Genomic DNA, 12348 nt, shown 5'->3' with positions numbered 1-12348 from the left:
ATGTGAAAGACATATTAAAATCTAACGATGTAATGTTAAAGTAATGATAACTCAAAATCTGTGAAAAATAAGATTGCGAAGAATAATGTTCAATAATAATTGTTAGGTAAAAGTTATAGTTGTCCATTATGTAAAATATTTGTCAGTCAAAGGTTGCAAACAATATTATCTAAAAAGCACCACAGTATAAGGAAACAACAATAAAAATTAAAATGTCGTCACAAAGAATAATAACTAAAATAAAAATAAAATATCTTGTCAATAAAAGAAATATTGTAATTCTCAACTGGAGCAAATTGCAAAGGATGAAACAACCCAGATAACAAATCGTTCTTTTGCATTATAACAGAAATAGGAGCTTAGCACAAGTTTCCTTTTAATTGTCATCATGTTGCTATTATCAAGAAAATAGTAATTTCGTTTAGAGCAACCTAAAAGCATTATGCGGACAACAGTTGCTTGCGTAAATAAACGAAGATTTTGTAGCATACTTATTGCCATAAAAGTTGCCACAGTTTGCTGGAAATCATTTTTGTAGAATATTTAGTACCCATTTCCGTTAATTGAATGGAAATATATGTAATAGGCAGATAATAGATGTGGCTCTCCACTCGCGCATTCCATCAGTCATCACTGAGCTGTGATGGGTTATGGTCGTTATGACTGTCATAGGTTAACCTATAAGGACCTCTTTCACCAATGCCGATTAACTTAATCAACGATTAGTTCATTGGAATTGACCAATCGTATTTATCATTTAGTTCTGATAACAGATGCGATAGGTCAATTCCAATGGACTAATCATCGATTAAGTTAATCGGCGTTGGCGAAAGAGGCCTTTTTAACGTCCGCATTTTGCGGCTTTATGGGACATAGCGCCGATTGTTCCATCTTTCAGTAACGTTTACCTGTTAGGTAAATCTGGCAATCCGCGCACGTGATTGGGTAATCTTGCTATTTACTTAACAGGTAAACTTTACCAAAAGATGGAACAATCGGCCCATAAGGAGATAAAATGCACGTAACATTACGAACGTAATTGGCGATGCAAAGATCTTCTAGTGGCGGCCGGTAGAAGCTTCACTAGTCAGACATCTTATACGTGCTATAATGGAAAATAATAAAGTAAAATCAAAAAGAAATACTACATAATGTTTTGTGGCACAATGCCATAATTATAAACAGAAGGGGATCAGTTTTCATCACTTAAAAAAAAAAAAATGATTTTCCCCTTCTGTTTATAATTATGGCATTGTGCCACAAAACATTATGTAATATTTCTTTTTGATTTTACTTTATTATTTTCCATTATAGCACGTATAAGGTGTCTGACTAGTGAAGCTTCTACCGGCCGCCACTAGGAGGATCTTTGCATCGTCAATCCCTAGTAACTTTTGCGGACATCCGGTGCGGATTACGGATTGCGGGTTGTATGTGACGGCACCTTAATGCGTGGTCTACAATGGCAGTAGTAGTAGTGAATGAGACTGTAAAGGAGCCTACAGACCAGAGCGGCGCAACTCCCTGTTCTTTTATTCTGCGTAGCCCTTAGCTTCTTTCAGACTTAAGGAGTCTACAGACCAGAGCGGCGCAGCGGTGAAGCGGGGAGCGATAGCCAATGAGAGCCATGCTTTTACGCAAAATCATGGCTCTCATTGGCTATCGCTCGCCGCTTCACCGCTGCGCCGCTCTGGTTTGTAGGCTCCTTAAAAGTAAGAAATTGACCAATCACGGTCGATTCTTCTCACATTCGACTGTGATTGGTCAATTTCTTACTTCTACAGTCTCATCCACTACTGCTATTGTCATTGTAGACGCATAACGGTTTCCTTTAAAATGTCACCAGATTACTGACATCTTAACCAGGGCCTCGTAACTCCCCTCTTGTTCTGGCGTGACCAGCGTTAGTGGCGCCGCCGCTGTATGACACCCGGAAAAACAGAACTAATATTCAATATGGCCGCTATATATATATATGTTGTTATAGCATATATATCCGATATATATGGTGTCTCTGATCACCCGTAATCGGGATGCACTACAAGATCAAGCGTTTTATTCTGAATTTATCAAACCTAATAATTTGTTGATACGCAATATGGTTAATATAAATTAATTATTAATTAATAATTAAATAATTTTGTTGTATGCATAACGTAACTTGGTCGATTATGTACTATTATTAAAGTACAAATAATATAATCGACCAAATTACATTATACGTACAACAAAATTAATTAATTTAATATTTAATTTATATTAACCATATTGTGGATCAACAAATTATTAGGTTCGATATAGATTCGGAATAAAACACTTGATCTTGTTATAGTACATCCTGATTTCCTGGGTGATCAGAGACATCCTGTAAGGCCGGAATCAGACTACGCATTGAAAATTGAGATTGAAAATTGAAATTTGACCAATGAGGATAAAGAAATTTTAACTCCTATTATTTTGATTAACCAAAATTCAATCTTTCAATCTTCAATCTCAATCTTCAATGCATAGTCTGATTCCGGCCTAAATATATGTACATATATATATATTATTACGGAGTCATTTACGGATTATTATTTTATGGGTGCGCAAATTGAAATAGTCTACATGCGAAATATGGGTAGCAAGATTATAAATCTTTATTATTGTAAGATATTTATAATATATTCAGTGACAAATCTTATATTTCTTTTGTATAAACGCATTGTATTTAACATAATATATAAATGCATTTTAATATTAACCTTCCAATTCACCGGCTTCCATAGCGTCTTGATAAGATTTAAGTTTTTGAACGTTCGGGATCTAGTTTGATCATATATCATCAAATTTGAATGATGGTTATGGCTGTTCAGTGGCAAATTAAAAAAATTTCATTTTTGAAATGGTCGGTTCTAACACGCCTGCTTTTTAGTTATCTCGTATATTTCCCACGATCAGGATCTACCCTGTAAAATATAAATACATTTCATTTTAATTTTTTATTTTGCATGACAAACTAAAAAAAGGATAAACAACTCACCACTTTAAATCAACAAGATCTGATTTTGTTATACTAAAATTATGATCTGCCACCAGATAAAAGAACGACATTAGTTCCAGCAGCAAGAATCTTCTGAATACGTTCCTTGGTAATAAAACGGGAAAAAAAAACGCTTGATGTAGTACATCCTGATTTCTTGGGTGATCAGAGACATCCTGTAAATATACGTACATTGTATATGCATACGAATTTACACGAATAAAATAATAATAATAAACATAAATAATTACCTTATATATTTTTTTTCTAAACAATTTTCCGTTTCGAGTACTTTTTTGACATTCTTTTTGCTTCATTATACATGTAATTATTTTCATAGTCCTCTTGTAGTTTTCCATTTAATATTTTATTAACAAATATGCACCATTGAATAATGAACTGTTGTGCAGTTTCTTCTACTAAATAATTAATTAGGCTTGGGCAATGAGTGGAAAGTTTGGACAATGCTTCCAAATATATAACACTTTGTAATTTTTTTTTTACTTCAATTGTATAGCAGAACTGTACAAACTGCACTTCTGCAGCTTTTAATGCGTGCTCTATACCTTTTAAGATATCCTCACTTCTCAGACTTTCTATACATTCTGTACATTGCATAATCTTTTTATTTGTTAAAATATTTCGTAGTATTTTTTCTTCATTCACAAACAGATAACCTTTTGTTAGTGGTGGTATTGAAGCCTCTATACATTCAGTCTCTTCATCTTCTTCATCTTCAATATTTTTAGTTGCAGACATCATTGTCGATAAAGATAATGTTATACCTTCGTTATTTTCTTTGCAATTACCGAAAAGAGAATGCTTGGATGTGAAATTTGATACTAAAAGCGTTTTGAAGCAAGCACAGAATTGATATGGGGTGGGATTATTATTTCTGTGTCCCTGATCTCTTATTAGGCTGAAAAAGTTCTCAAGAACATCTTGATTGAGCAATTTTAAATTAAACGAAGAAAATCCACATGTTTGCAGTGTTTCCCACAAAAGTTTTGCGCCTTTTATTGTCCATATCCAATTCTTCAAACATTTGGTATTATGTCATACATATTTATGGCTTTCATTGTCGACAAAATCCATTTTGGAAATTCGATTAACAGCGTTTTGCCAAAATGAAATGTGATTGCTTGATAAGTTAATAATACTGTTAAATTCTTTATTTTTCTTTTGGTTGAAGGAATCGAACAACTTATCAAAGAATAATATTACGTTTCCTGTCATTGCAGCACTCGGCGGTAAGTACATTTCTCCCAGCAAAGTATTTACAAAACCTGAAATGAAAAATGACTGAAGTAATTTAATCATTTTAGTGAGAGAGTATTTTATATTTTTTATATTTTATATTTATTTATTGTGTTATAAAATATATTTTATTATTTATTTATTTATTTATTTATTATTATATAAAAATTGTATTATAAAAATTATTAATATTCATTCATCATTTTATAATAAATACAATTTACCCTTTTTCCATGTAATCACCAAATCAATGAAATTTGCAAAAGTATGGCTAATTACTTGTACGGCATATTTAACTTTCATTTTTGGAATCTGATTGGCGTAAATGTGTCGATCAATTATTTTTGGCATCTGTCGATGTTTCAAAAGCGAATATTTATCCATTTCGTATGCTATTATAATATCTTTCCATGATGCGTATTGTTTTTGTGACTCCTTCTCATATTTATTATTAACCAAATCTTTTGTCAACAAATTATTTCGTATACCTTTTTGTAGGTGTACGTAATCATATAAAGGAACGATCTCATGGTTTTTGAATAGAAATGTATTTTCTACGAGAAAAATAAAGCTTATCAGGATATATTATATGAAAATTTTATTAAGTTGTACATTAATAAAATTAAGTAATAAATTGTTTCATTAATAAAGTTTATAAAATTCAATATTAAATACGATTTACTTGGATTCTTATTCTGTCGACGTCGTACATCATTGCTCTCTTTTATGAACATATTAACAGCTGTAATATTTGTTCCTCCTTGATCACACACGGTTGCCTTTGGTTTAAAACCACAGTTAATGAGGACTATTAACCACTGTTTTATACAGTTTAGTAATTGAACAGTTCGAGTTGCACTTTGACAAAATCCATATCCAAGAGGCATGTGATTACCAGATGCGAGACATCGAATGTAAAATACAATAACATGATCAGCAAATTTTCTAGTTCTTTGAATCCCCCAGTCTTCAAATCCAATTACTTTATCTTGTTTCCTATTATAATGAACAAAAGGTTGCAACGACATTTCATCCCAAATCAATAATACGTTTAAATCTTTGGGATTTACTTCTTTAGCGACTACTTTTAAATATTTTACAATGATTTTATTGCATCCAGATTGGAGAGTAATCTTTTGCAATTGCTTATCTAAAGTAGACGTGGAAGGGCACGGCAAATATTTAGAAATAAATTTATACGCAGCCGTAGATCTTCGGTAAATTCCTAAGCAAAATAACTTGTCTTGAACTGTATAACGTCTACCCTATTATAGTAGAAAAAAACAATAATAATTATATAATTGTATTTTTTTTGTATAATTTTTTACATCAATTTACTACAGTAATTAACATACAAGAAGAAGGAAACCAATAACGGTCAAAGCTGGATCACAAATGCTTATTAAAATTATGTGTGAATTTTATATACTGCGTAGTCCCTCTAATCGCGTGCTGAAAAATTTTTCTTGTATTCTTGAATCTTCTTGTATGTTTATTGTTTATCAATTGTACGGTCTTAAGAAGATTTTAGTATTTGTTACAATAATTAAATTATTAAAAGAAGAGAAATGCTCTAAAAAATTGAACCACATTTCGAATGAAAAAAGAATAACTAAATAAACAATGATTTCAAAAACATATAGAATAGAAATGAGAGGATAAAATCTATCTAAGCATCAATATCATTTATTACCGTAAAAATATTCTAAAATATGTAAGAAATCGTTTGTATACTTCTATTCTTTTATAACTAATAAACAGCTAGTAATATTATAAATATCAAACACGATAATAGGACAATTACAATAAGATCAATTTAATGAGACGACATATATACCTGTGATGGTACATCATTGTTTCTTTGGAGCATATTAATAAAATTCTGTCTAATCTGTAACGTTGAATCAGTATTTCTCTTAGTATCAGTATTTCTCTTAGTACCAATATTTCTCTTTGAATCAGTTTTTCTCAGTAGTCTCTTTAGCCGTCTTTTCTCTCGCTTCATTTTAACAACTTTAAAATACAGTTTCAGGGAGGTAGGACTCAATAAACTTTTACGAGTAATTTCACCAAGAATAGATCTTTCATTGGACAATGTCTTCTTAATACTGCAGATATCATTTTGTTGTTGCATTATTATTTTTGCATGCTGTTGCAATTGATTGTTTTGTCGAGCCAACATTTCTTGAACAGAATTAGTATATTGCTGATCATGTTCGACATTCGTGTCGTCTGCGTGTTGTGGTATATCTTCGACATTCGTATCGTCTGCGTGTTGTGGTATATCTTCGACATTCGTATCGTCTGCGTGTTGTGGTATATCTTCGACATTCGTATCGTCTGCGTGTTGTGGTATATCTTCGACATTCGTATCGTCTGCGTGTTGTGATATATGTTCGACAATCATATCATTTGCATTTTGCGGTATATTTATGGATGGAATAGCAGCTTGTAATAAAATTCTTCTTGTTGAAGATCCACTGTAATCTTTATTACAAAAATGCTTATAACAAATTCTTATTTTCTTAAGATCATTTTCGTTCTCTATTGGTTTCATGTTCAAACTCTCAAACCATTTGTTGCGGCGTTCAATATTTTTTGGAAACATATGAGATGGAATGTTTTTTCCTGATAAACATCCCGGGATACAACATACTCGCACCATCTTATCAAGTCAATTATTAACAATCGGTTATTTATATGCACTGTGAACACTCTAGACACTGCCAGACACCTTCCACTTCTTAATGAATGGCCCGCGACCCGCGACCCACAATCAAATAGATCAAAACGGCCGGCCAGTATCGAAAATGCCGCACAAGGCGGTGAGTAACGTAAAATCTTAGATTCTTAATGAACGGCAAAACTGCTAGTATCAAAAATGCCGCACAAGGTGGCAAAATCTTGGCGAATCGAATGACACCGCAAAAAATCACTGCCAGACACTTTAAATACGCGTCAATACGCGTCCATGTTGATTGATGTTGATTTTGACAGCCATATTGAATATTAGTTCCGTATTTCCGGGTGTCATACAGCGGCGGCGCCACTAACGCTGGTACCAGCAGTTACGAGGCCCTGAACTTAACTTAGACAGAAATTGTTTCCGTTATATTGTCCTGTGATTTCCAATAACCTTTTAGTGGAGTCAAATTAGGTTTTTATCTCGGAACCGGTTCAACCCACTCGGATTTTTCTGGATTTTTTTTTATAGATCAAAAACAACAAAAACTAAAACCTTTATAGGTTAGAAATTGCCGCTTTTGATTTTTTCAATAAATTATTTACATTATATGTTATTATTTTAATTGAACGGAAGAAAACGGAGTCTATGTACTATTTTAGGTTTAAAATCAATTCTAAAACACTATATAAACTGATTTCAAATATATAATACACCGAGAGAAGTTCCTGGAAGGAATTTTAATGTAGAAAGAGACAGAAACTGAACAGATGTTTGTTTCGGGTCGCTCTGACGCATGATCGAGTTCCGCAGGTAGTCGCATATTTGGTGTTAGGTTATGTCTTCAGTTTCACTTTGACAGTGGTCGAGGCAATTTAGAAATACGAAGTAATGTGAATATACTAACAGAAATACGTTATAAGAAAAGTGTTGACAGCAGAAGTGTGTCTTAACTGAAGTATTCAAAGAGGACAATTCAAACCCGTACAATACGAAGATAATGATTTCATGATATCTTATTTGCAATTTTATTTTAAAACTACTAATTTAAAAGAAATATAATCTGTAGAGAAACATTGATGAAATTTATTTATTGATATAATGATAGTAATGACACAGGACTGTTTGTCAGAATCGTAAGGTCACTGGTAATTTATTAATTAAATTGAGTCGATTGTATAATTAACAATTAAAAGTTATCAACAAGCGTGACAGATCATAAAAAGTTTTAAAAAATTTTGTATATATACACACTACACATACTATGTTATTAATATTGATTAAATTTACTAGTAGTAATAAAATGTAAACAATTCTTAATGTAGAAACAGACATTTCATTATCTAATATCCACCTTTCTTATTCAATAGTTCATTGTATTGCGTGAGAACGATTAATATGATATATTTCAATTTAATTGAAAGATTTACCATTTATATTACAATATTTAATATGCATGAACAAATTCTTAGAGAGACTTACTGATAACAGAAAATATTAACACTTTTTATATAACGTATTTATAAGTCAATGCTCCTTTTTTTTTAGATCTTCATAAAGTATGGAGGAGGCTGGGCCCTCGCAAGTGAATGAATCAGATATTTGCTTCATTTGCAATGAATATAACCCTTGTGAAGTGACCTGCAAAGTGACAAGGGGGTTACGAACATTAATTGACGCTTCGGTCGAAAGAAATGACGGTTTGTTGCCAAGTTTAAAGAAAGCTGAATTTGTTTTCGTTCACGAAACTTGTCGTCAAAAATATATTCACAAACAATATATTAAAAGTGCGAAAAAACAGCATGACACCAAAGTGCAGCTCAGTCCTCCGAAGAAGAAATTGAGAAAATCAGTCGATGCTTTTAATTGGATAAACAATTGTTTTATTTGTGGCAATGTTGCAGTTGATACAAAGTTAAAGAAATCTAAACGCCCAATAATCAGCAATGTCATAACGAATAATTTGAAAGACAGTGTTTTCGAATTAATAAAGGATCGCAGAGATGACTACAGCAGAGAGATTTTTAAAAGAATCACAGGTGTTCCGGATTTGGTATCAAAAAATGCTGTTTACCATAAAAATTGTTTACTGCAGTTACGCAACTATGTACCTGAAGATAACAGGGAATTGAAAACGCATAAGCAAGTCGCATTAGTTGATGAGGCTATGGACTCCATTTTTCAATTTATGGAGCAAAATGATGATTGCCAGTTCACATTGGAAGAGCTTAAAAGTAATGTAACAGGCCATGTTCCAGATAATAAAACAATCGTTTCGAGATTAAAAAGAAAATATGGAAACAATATAGTAATTTCGTGTCAGTCGTCATACTCGACTATAATATGTTTTAGAGATAAAGAACATGATGTTCTATCTAAACAATGGTACGAGGATAGATCATTAAATGAAGATGAGGAGAAATTACGAATCTTGAAAGCCGCTGCTGACATTATTCGTTCTGATATTCGCTCAGTCCCTTGTGAGGTCAATTTTTACTCTGCAAGTGATACATTATTTCACGATGTAGATGCAGCCATACCCCAAACTTTGTCGTACTTTGTACAAGAAGTTATCATGAAAGATAAAAAGAAGAAAAGGGTTAATGAAAGTGCATACAAAATCAAATGTAGTGCTATATGTCATTCCATCATGTCCGCGGTACGTCCTCGTAGTTTTCTATCATCTCTTCAAGTTGGTCTAGCGGTAACATTGCACAGAAAATTTGATTCTCGAAGAATTATAGATATTTGCAGTAGTTTGGGATTTTGTGCATCATATAATGAAGCGAAGTTATATGAAACATCCGCTCTTTTCAAGAAACCGACATCTGTAAAACCAAATACTTTCGTCCAATTTGTCCACGATAATGCAGATTTCAATGTGAATACGTTAGATGGAAAGAATACTTTTCACAATATGGGCTCAATTGGAATATATACTCCAGCAAGTGGTATACAAGATCAAAGGAAAGTCGTGTTCAGCTATCCAATTTACCATGTACTACAGATGCAGCTACAGAACACCTAAAAAAAATATACCTCCAAGTACAGTTATGGCTTGGAAATTATTTACCGCCAAAGGAATGGGGATGGAAATCTGGTACATTTCTGATGCCGATTCCGATGAATCAAGAACCAGCTCCTCAGGATTTATTGAAAATTATTTTTAGTAAATGCAAATCAGGATGCGCCGGAAACTGTGGCTGCAGAAAAACAGAATTATTTTGCACCGAAGCGTGCTTTCATTGTAACGGCCAAAACTGCACCAACTGCGCGCCTATTACATTGGAAGAGAATGAATTAGAAAACGAGGAAAATGTTTAAAGAACCTTATATGTAATTTATATTTTGAAATACAATGATATTTTTTTACTTCTAAACTTCTCGTGAAAACTTATTTATAATTTACAAATATTACAATCCAAAATAGTGTGTAAAAAATACACTTATCGTAAAATTTGCTTTTTTCAACTTTTTAAAATTTTCCTGTGAAAAGCGGCAATTTCTAACCTATAAAGGTTTTAGTATTTGTAATTTTTGACCTATAAAAAAAAATCCAGAAAAGTCCGAGTGGGTTGAACCGGTTCCGAGATAACGCTCGTTGGCTGTCTAATTTGACTCCACTATTTTACATGATCAATTTGTAAGAGGGCAACTGTTGTCATCAAATTGCTCATAAGGTAAATGTCCCAGTTTGCGACCATGACCCTGTTTGTGACCACTTTAAGACTTATATGTAATTAATCAGAAATTTCAAGTAATTTATCTCTGAAAACAATATTTATTACGTTTTTCAATTAATAATCCATCGTTTTGATATGTGATGTAGTGATATTTGGTAAACAGATAACTCATGAAAATGTGAAATAAGGTGCCCGTATCGTCATTAAGTGCAGATCGAGCACGTTGTTGTCGCCACGTTGGTAGACATGGCGTTTGTCACGGCAAAGTCATAGCTGTGTCATATTGTCGTAGACAAACGTTCATAAACAGTTTTTGTGATAAAGTTTTAGTGAACAAGTGAATAAATATTGTGCTATGTGTGAATTCTGAAAAAGGTTGGTAATTTTGAGTATATAAGTGAATATGACAAATCGGTTCAATAAAACACGCATGTTTCTATCTGTGATTGTCTCAAGAGAACTAGCTATAACATTAAATTTCGTTGCTTTTTTCAAAAAGATAACAATTAATACTCATCTCCATATGTTTCTAAACACGTATGAGTTACATTTTGGACGAATAAACGGAAATATTCGATGTATGCTCGAAGGAAAATTTTGGTGACAATGCTATCACTTTTGGCTAGGTCACTTACAATGGACATCGTGTGTATTGCATCATGTGCGTCGGTCACTAAGTGATACATGGTGATACATTCGATCCAATGCACCAGTCACTAACCGTGGAGTCACAAATAGGGCAAAATTAAAATCAAGCGGTCACTAATGTCTACATTTACATAGTTTGCTATTTATTTTTTTATATTTATTAGATTATGTTTACAACCCCAGTAAAGCATGTTTTTCGATACAAAAATGATTAATCTTGAATTCGGTATAATTGATTTCTGATTTTAATCACTCTAGAGTATTTTTCATTCGTATTAACTCATGCGATTTTCTTATAAGGTCACAAACTGGGACATTTACCTTAACTGTTGGTGGCAATTAAAATCGGCAATCCACTAGGCAAAATCGGAAGCCTCTTTCCTCAATATTGAAAACAACTACAGCAAAGCAATTTCAAGCAATCTGACAGCAACTTACAAGCAACTTGCTATCTGGGAAGCTGTTTATAATATCAAGTACCGCAACACAATGGTGATAAGGAAAAGGAAACCGAAAGTGAGGTATAAACTAGATAGGCCAGTCAAATTAGACAAAAAAAAGGCGAATTCAAGTGATGAGAACAGCTCAATTCCTTTTGGGGGCTGTTGGGGGGGGAGGTCTAGTAGAGCTTATTTCCAGATTTGCGTATCATGCGAGGTTGTGGAATTTTAAGGGGGGGGCCCGGGAAGGGAAAAACATGTTTTTTGGCCATAACTCAGTCAATTTTGACCGTACAGGGTCTACTAAGCGCTCATTTTGAAGCTTTTTTAAAGCCCTACAACTCTTGTATACATGAAACCTAACCTAAAATTAATATTTTCCGAGAAATAAGCGGTGAAAGTGGAAAAAAAATTATTTTTCGCGGGATTTTGCATTTATTTCATTTCCGTTAATAGATAGCGATCTGCCATAAAAGAAAAAGTTGTAGAGCTCGAAAAAACAAACAATTTGACCCCCTAGTCGATTCGATTCGATGAAAATTCGACCCCAAAGGAGCCTCCTGAAAGTCGCGCTTCCTGTCCGTTGTCGATCGTCGGCGACTCGGCGGCGGTGGC

At 33.1% G+C, this 12348-nt stretch overlaps 1 protein-coding gene and 1 long non-coding RNA gene across 2 annotated transcripts; both read right to left on the bottom strand.

Annotated features, from left to right (window-relative positions):
• Positions 1-1865: 1865 nt before the first annotated feature.
• LOC108783491 (uncharacterized) lies at positions 1866-3182 on the bottom strand. Its single transcript, XR_001941024.1, has 3 exons — positions 3023-3182; positions 2745-2948; positions 1866-1919 (listed from the first exon to the last, which is right to left on the bottom strand). It is a non-coding gene; the product is annotated as an uncharacterized LOC108783491 (long non-coding RNA).
• A 1876-nt stretch (positions 3183-5058) lies between these two features.
• Positions 5059-6489, bottom strand: LOC108783492 (uncharacterized). The gene is made up of 2 exons (XM_018552062.1): positions 6117-6489; positions 5059-5275 (listed from the first exon to the last, which is right to left on the bottom strand). Exons 1-2 carry the CDS (start codon positions 6459-6461, stop codon positions 5264-5266), a joined length of 357 nt encoding a protein of 118 aa, XP_018407564.1. The 5' UTR covers positions 6462-6489; the 3' UTR covers positions 5059-5263.
• Positions 6490-12348: the final 5859 nt, after the last annotated feature.

The sequence above is a fragment of the Cyphomyrmex costatus genome, unplaced genomic scaffold (genome assembly GCF_001594065.2).
Source record: "Cyphomyrmex costatus isolate MS0001 unplaced genomic scaffold, Ccosl1.0 scaffold1533, whole genome shotgun sequence".
NCBI classification, from domain to species: Eukaryota; Metazoa; Arthropoda; class Insecta; order Hymenoptera; family Formicidae; genus Cyphomyrmex; species Cyphomyrmex costatus.
Note: the sequence above shows the minus strand (reverse complement) of the source record. Positions and strands in the feature narration are given on the sequence as shown.

Coding starts and splice junctions, on each gene's coding strand:
- LOC108783492 (XM_018552062.1), bottom strand. CDS start 6,461: ATGTTGGCTCGACAAAACAATCAATTGCAACAGCATGCAAAAATAATA.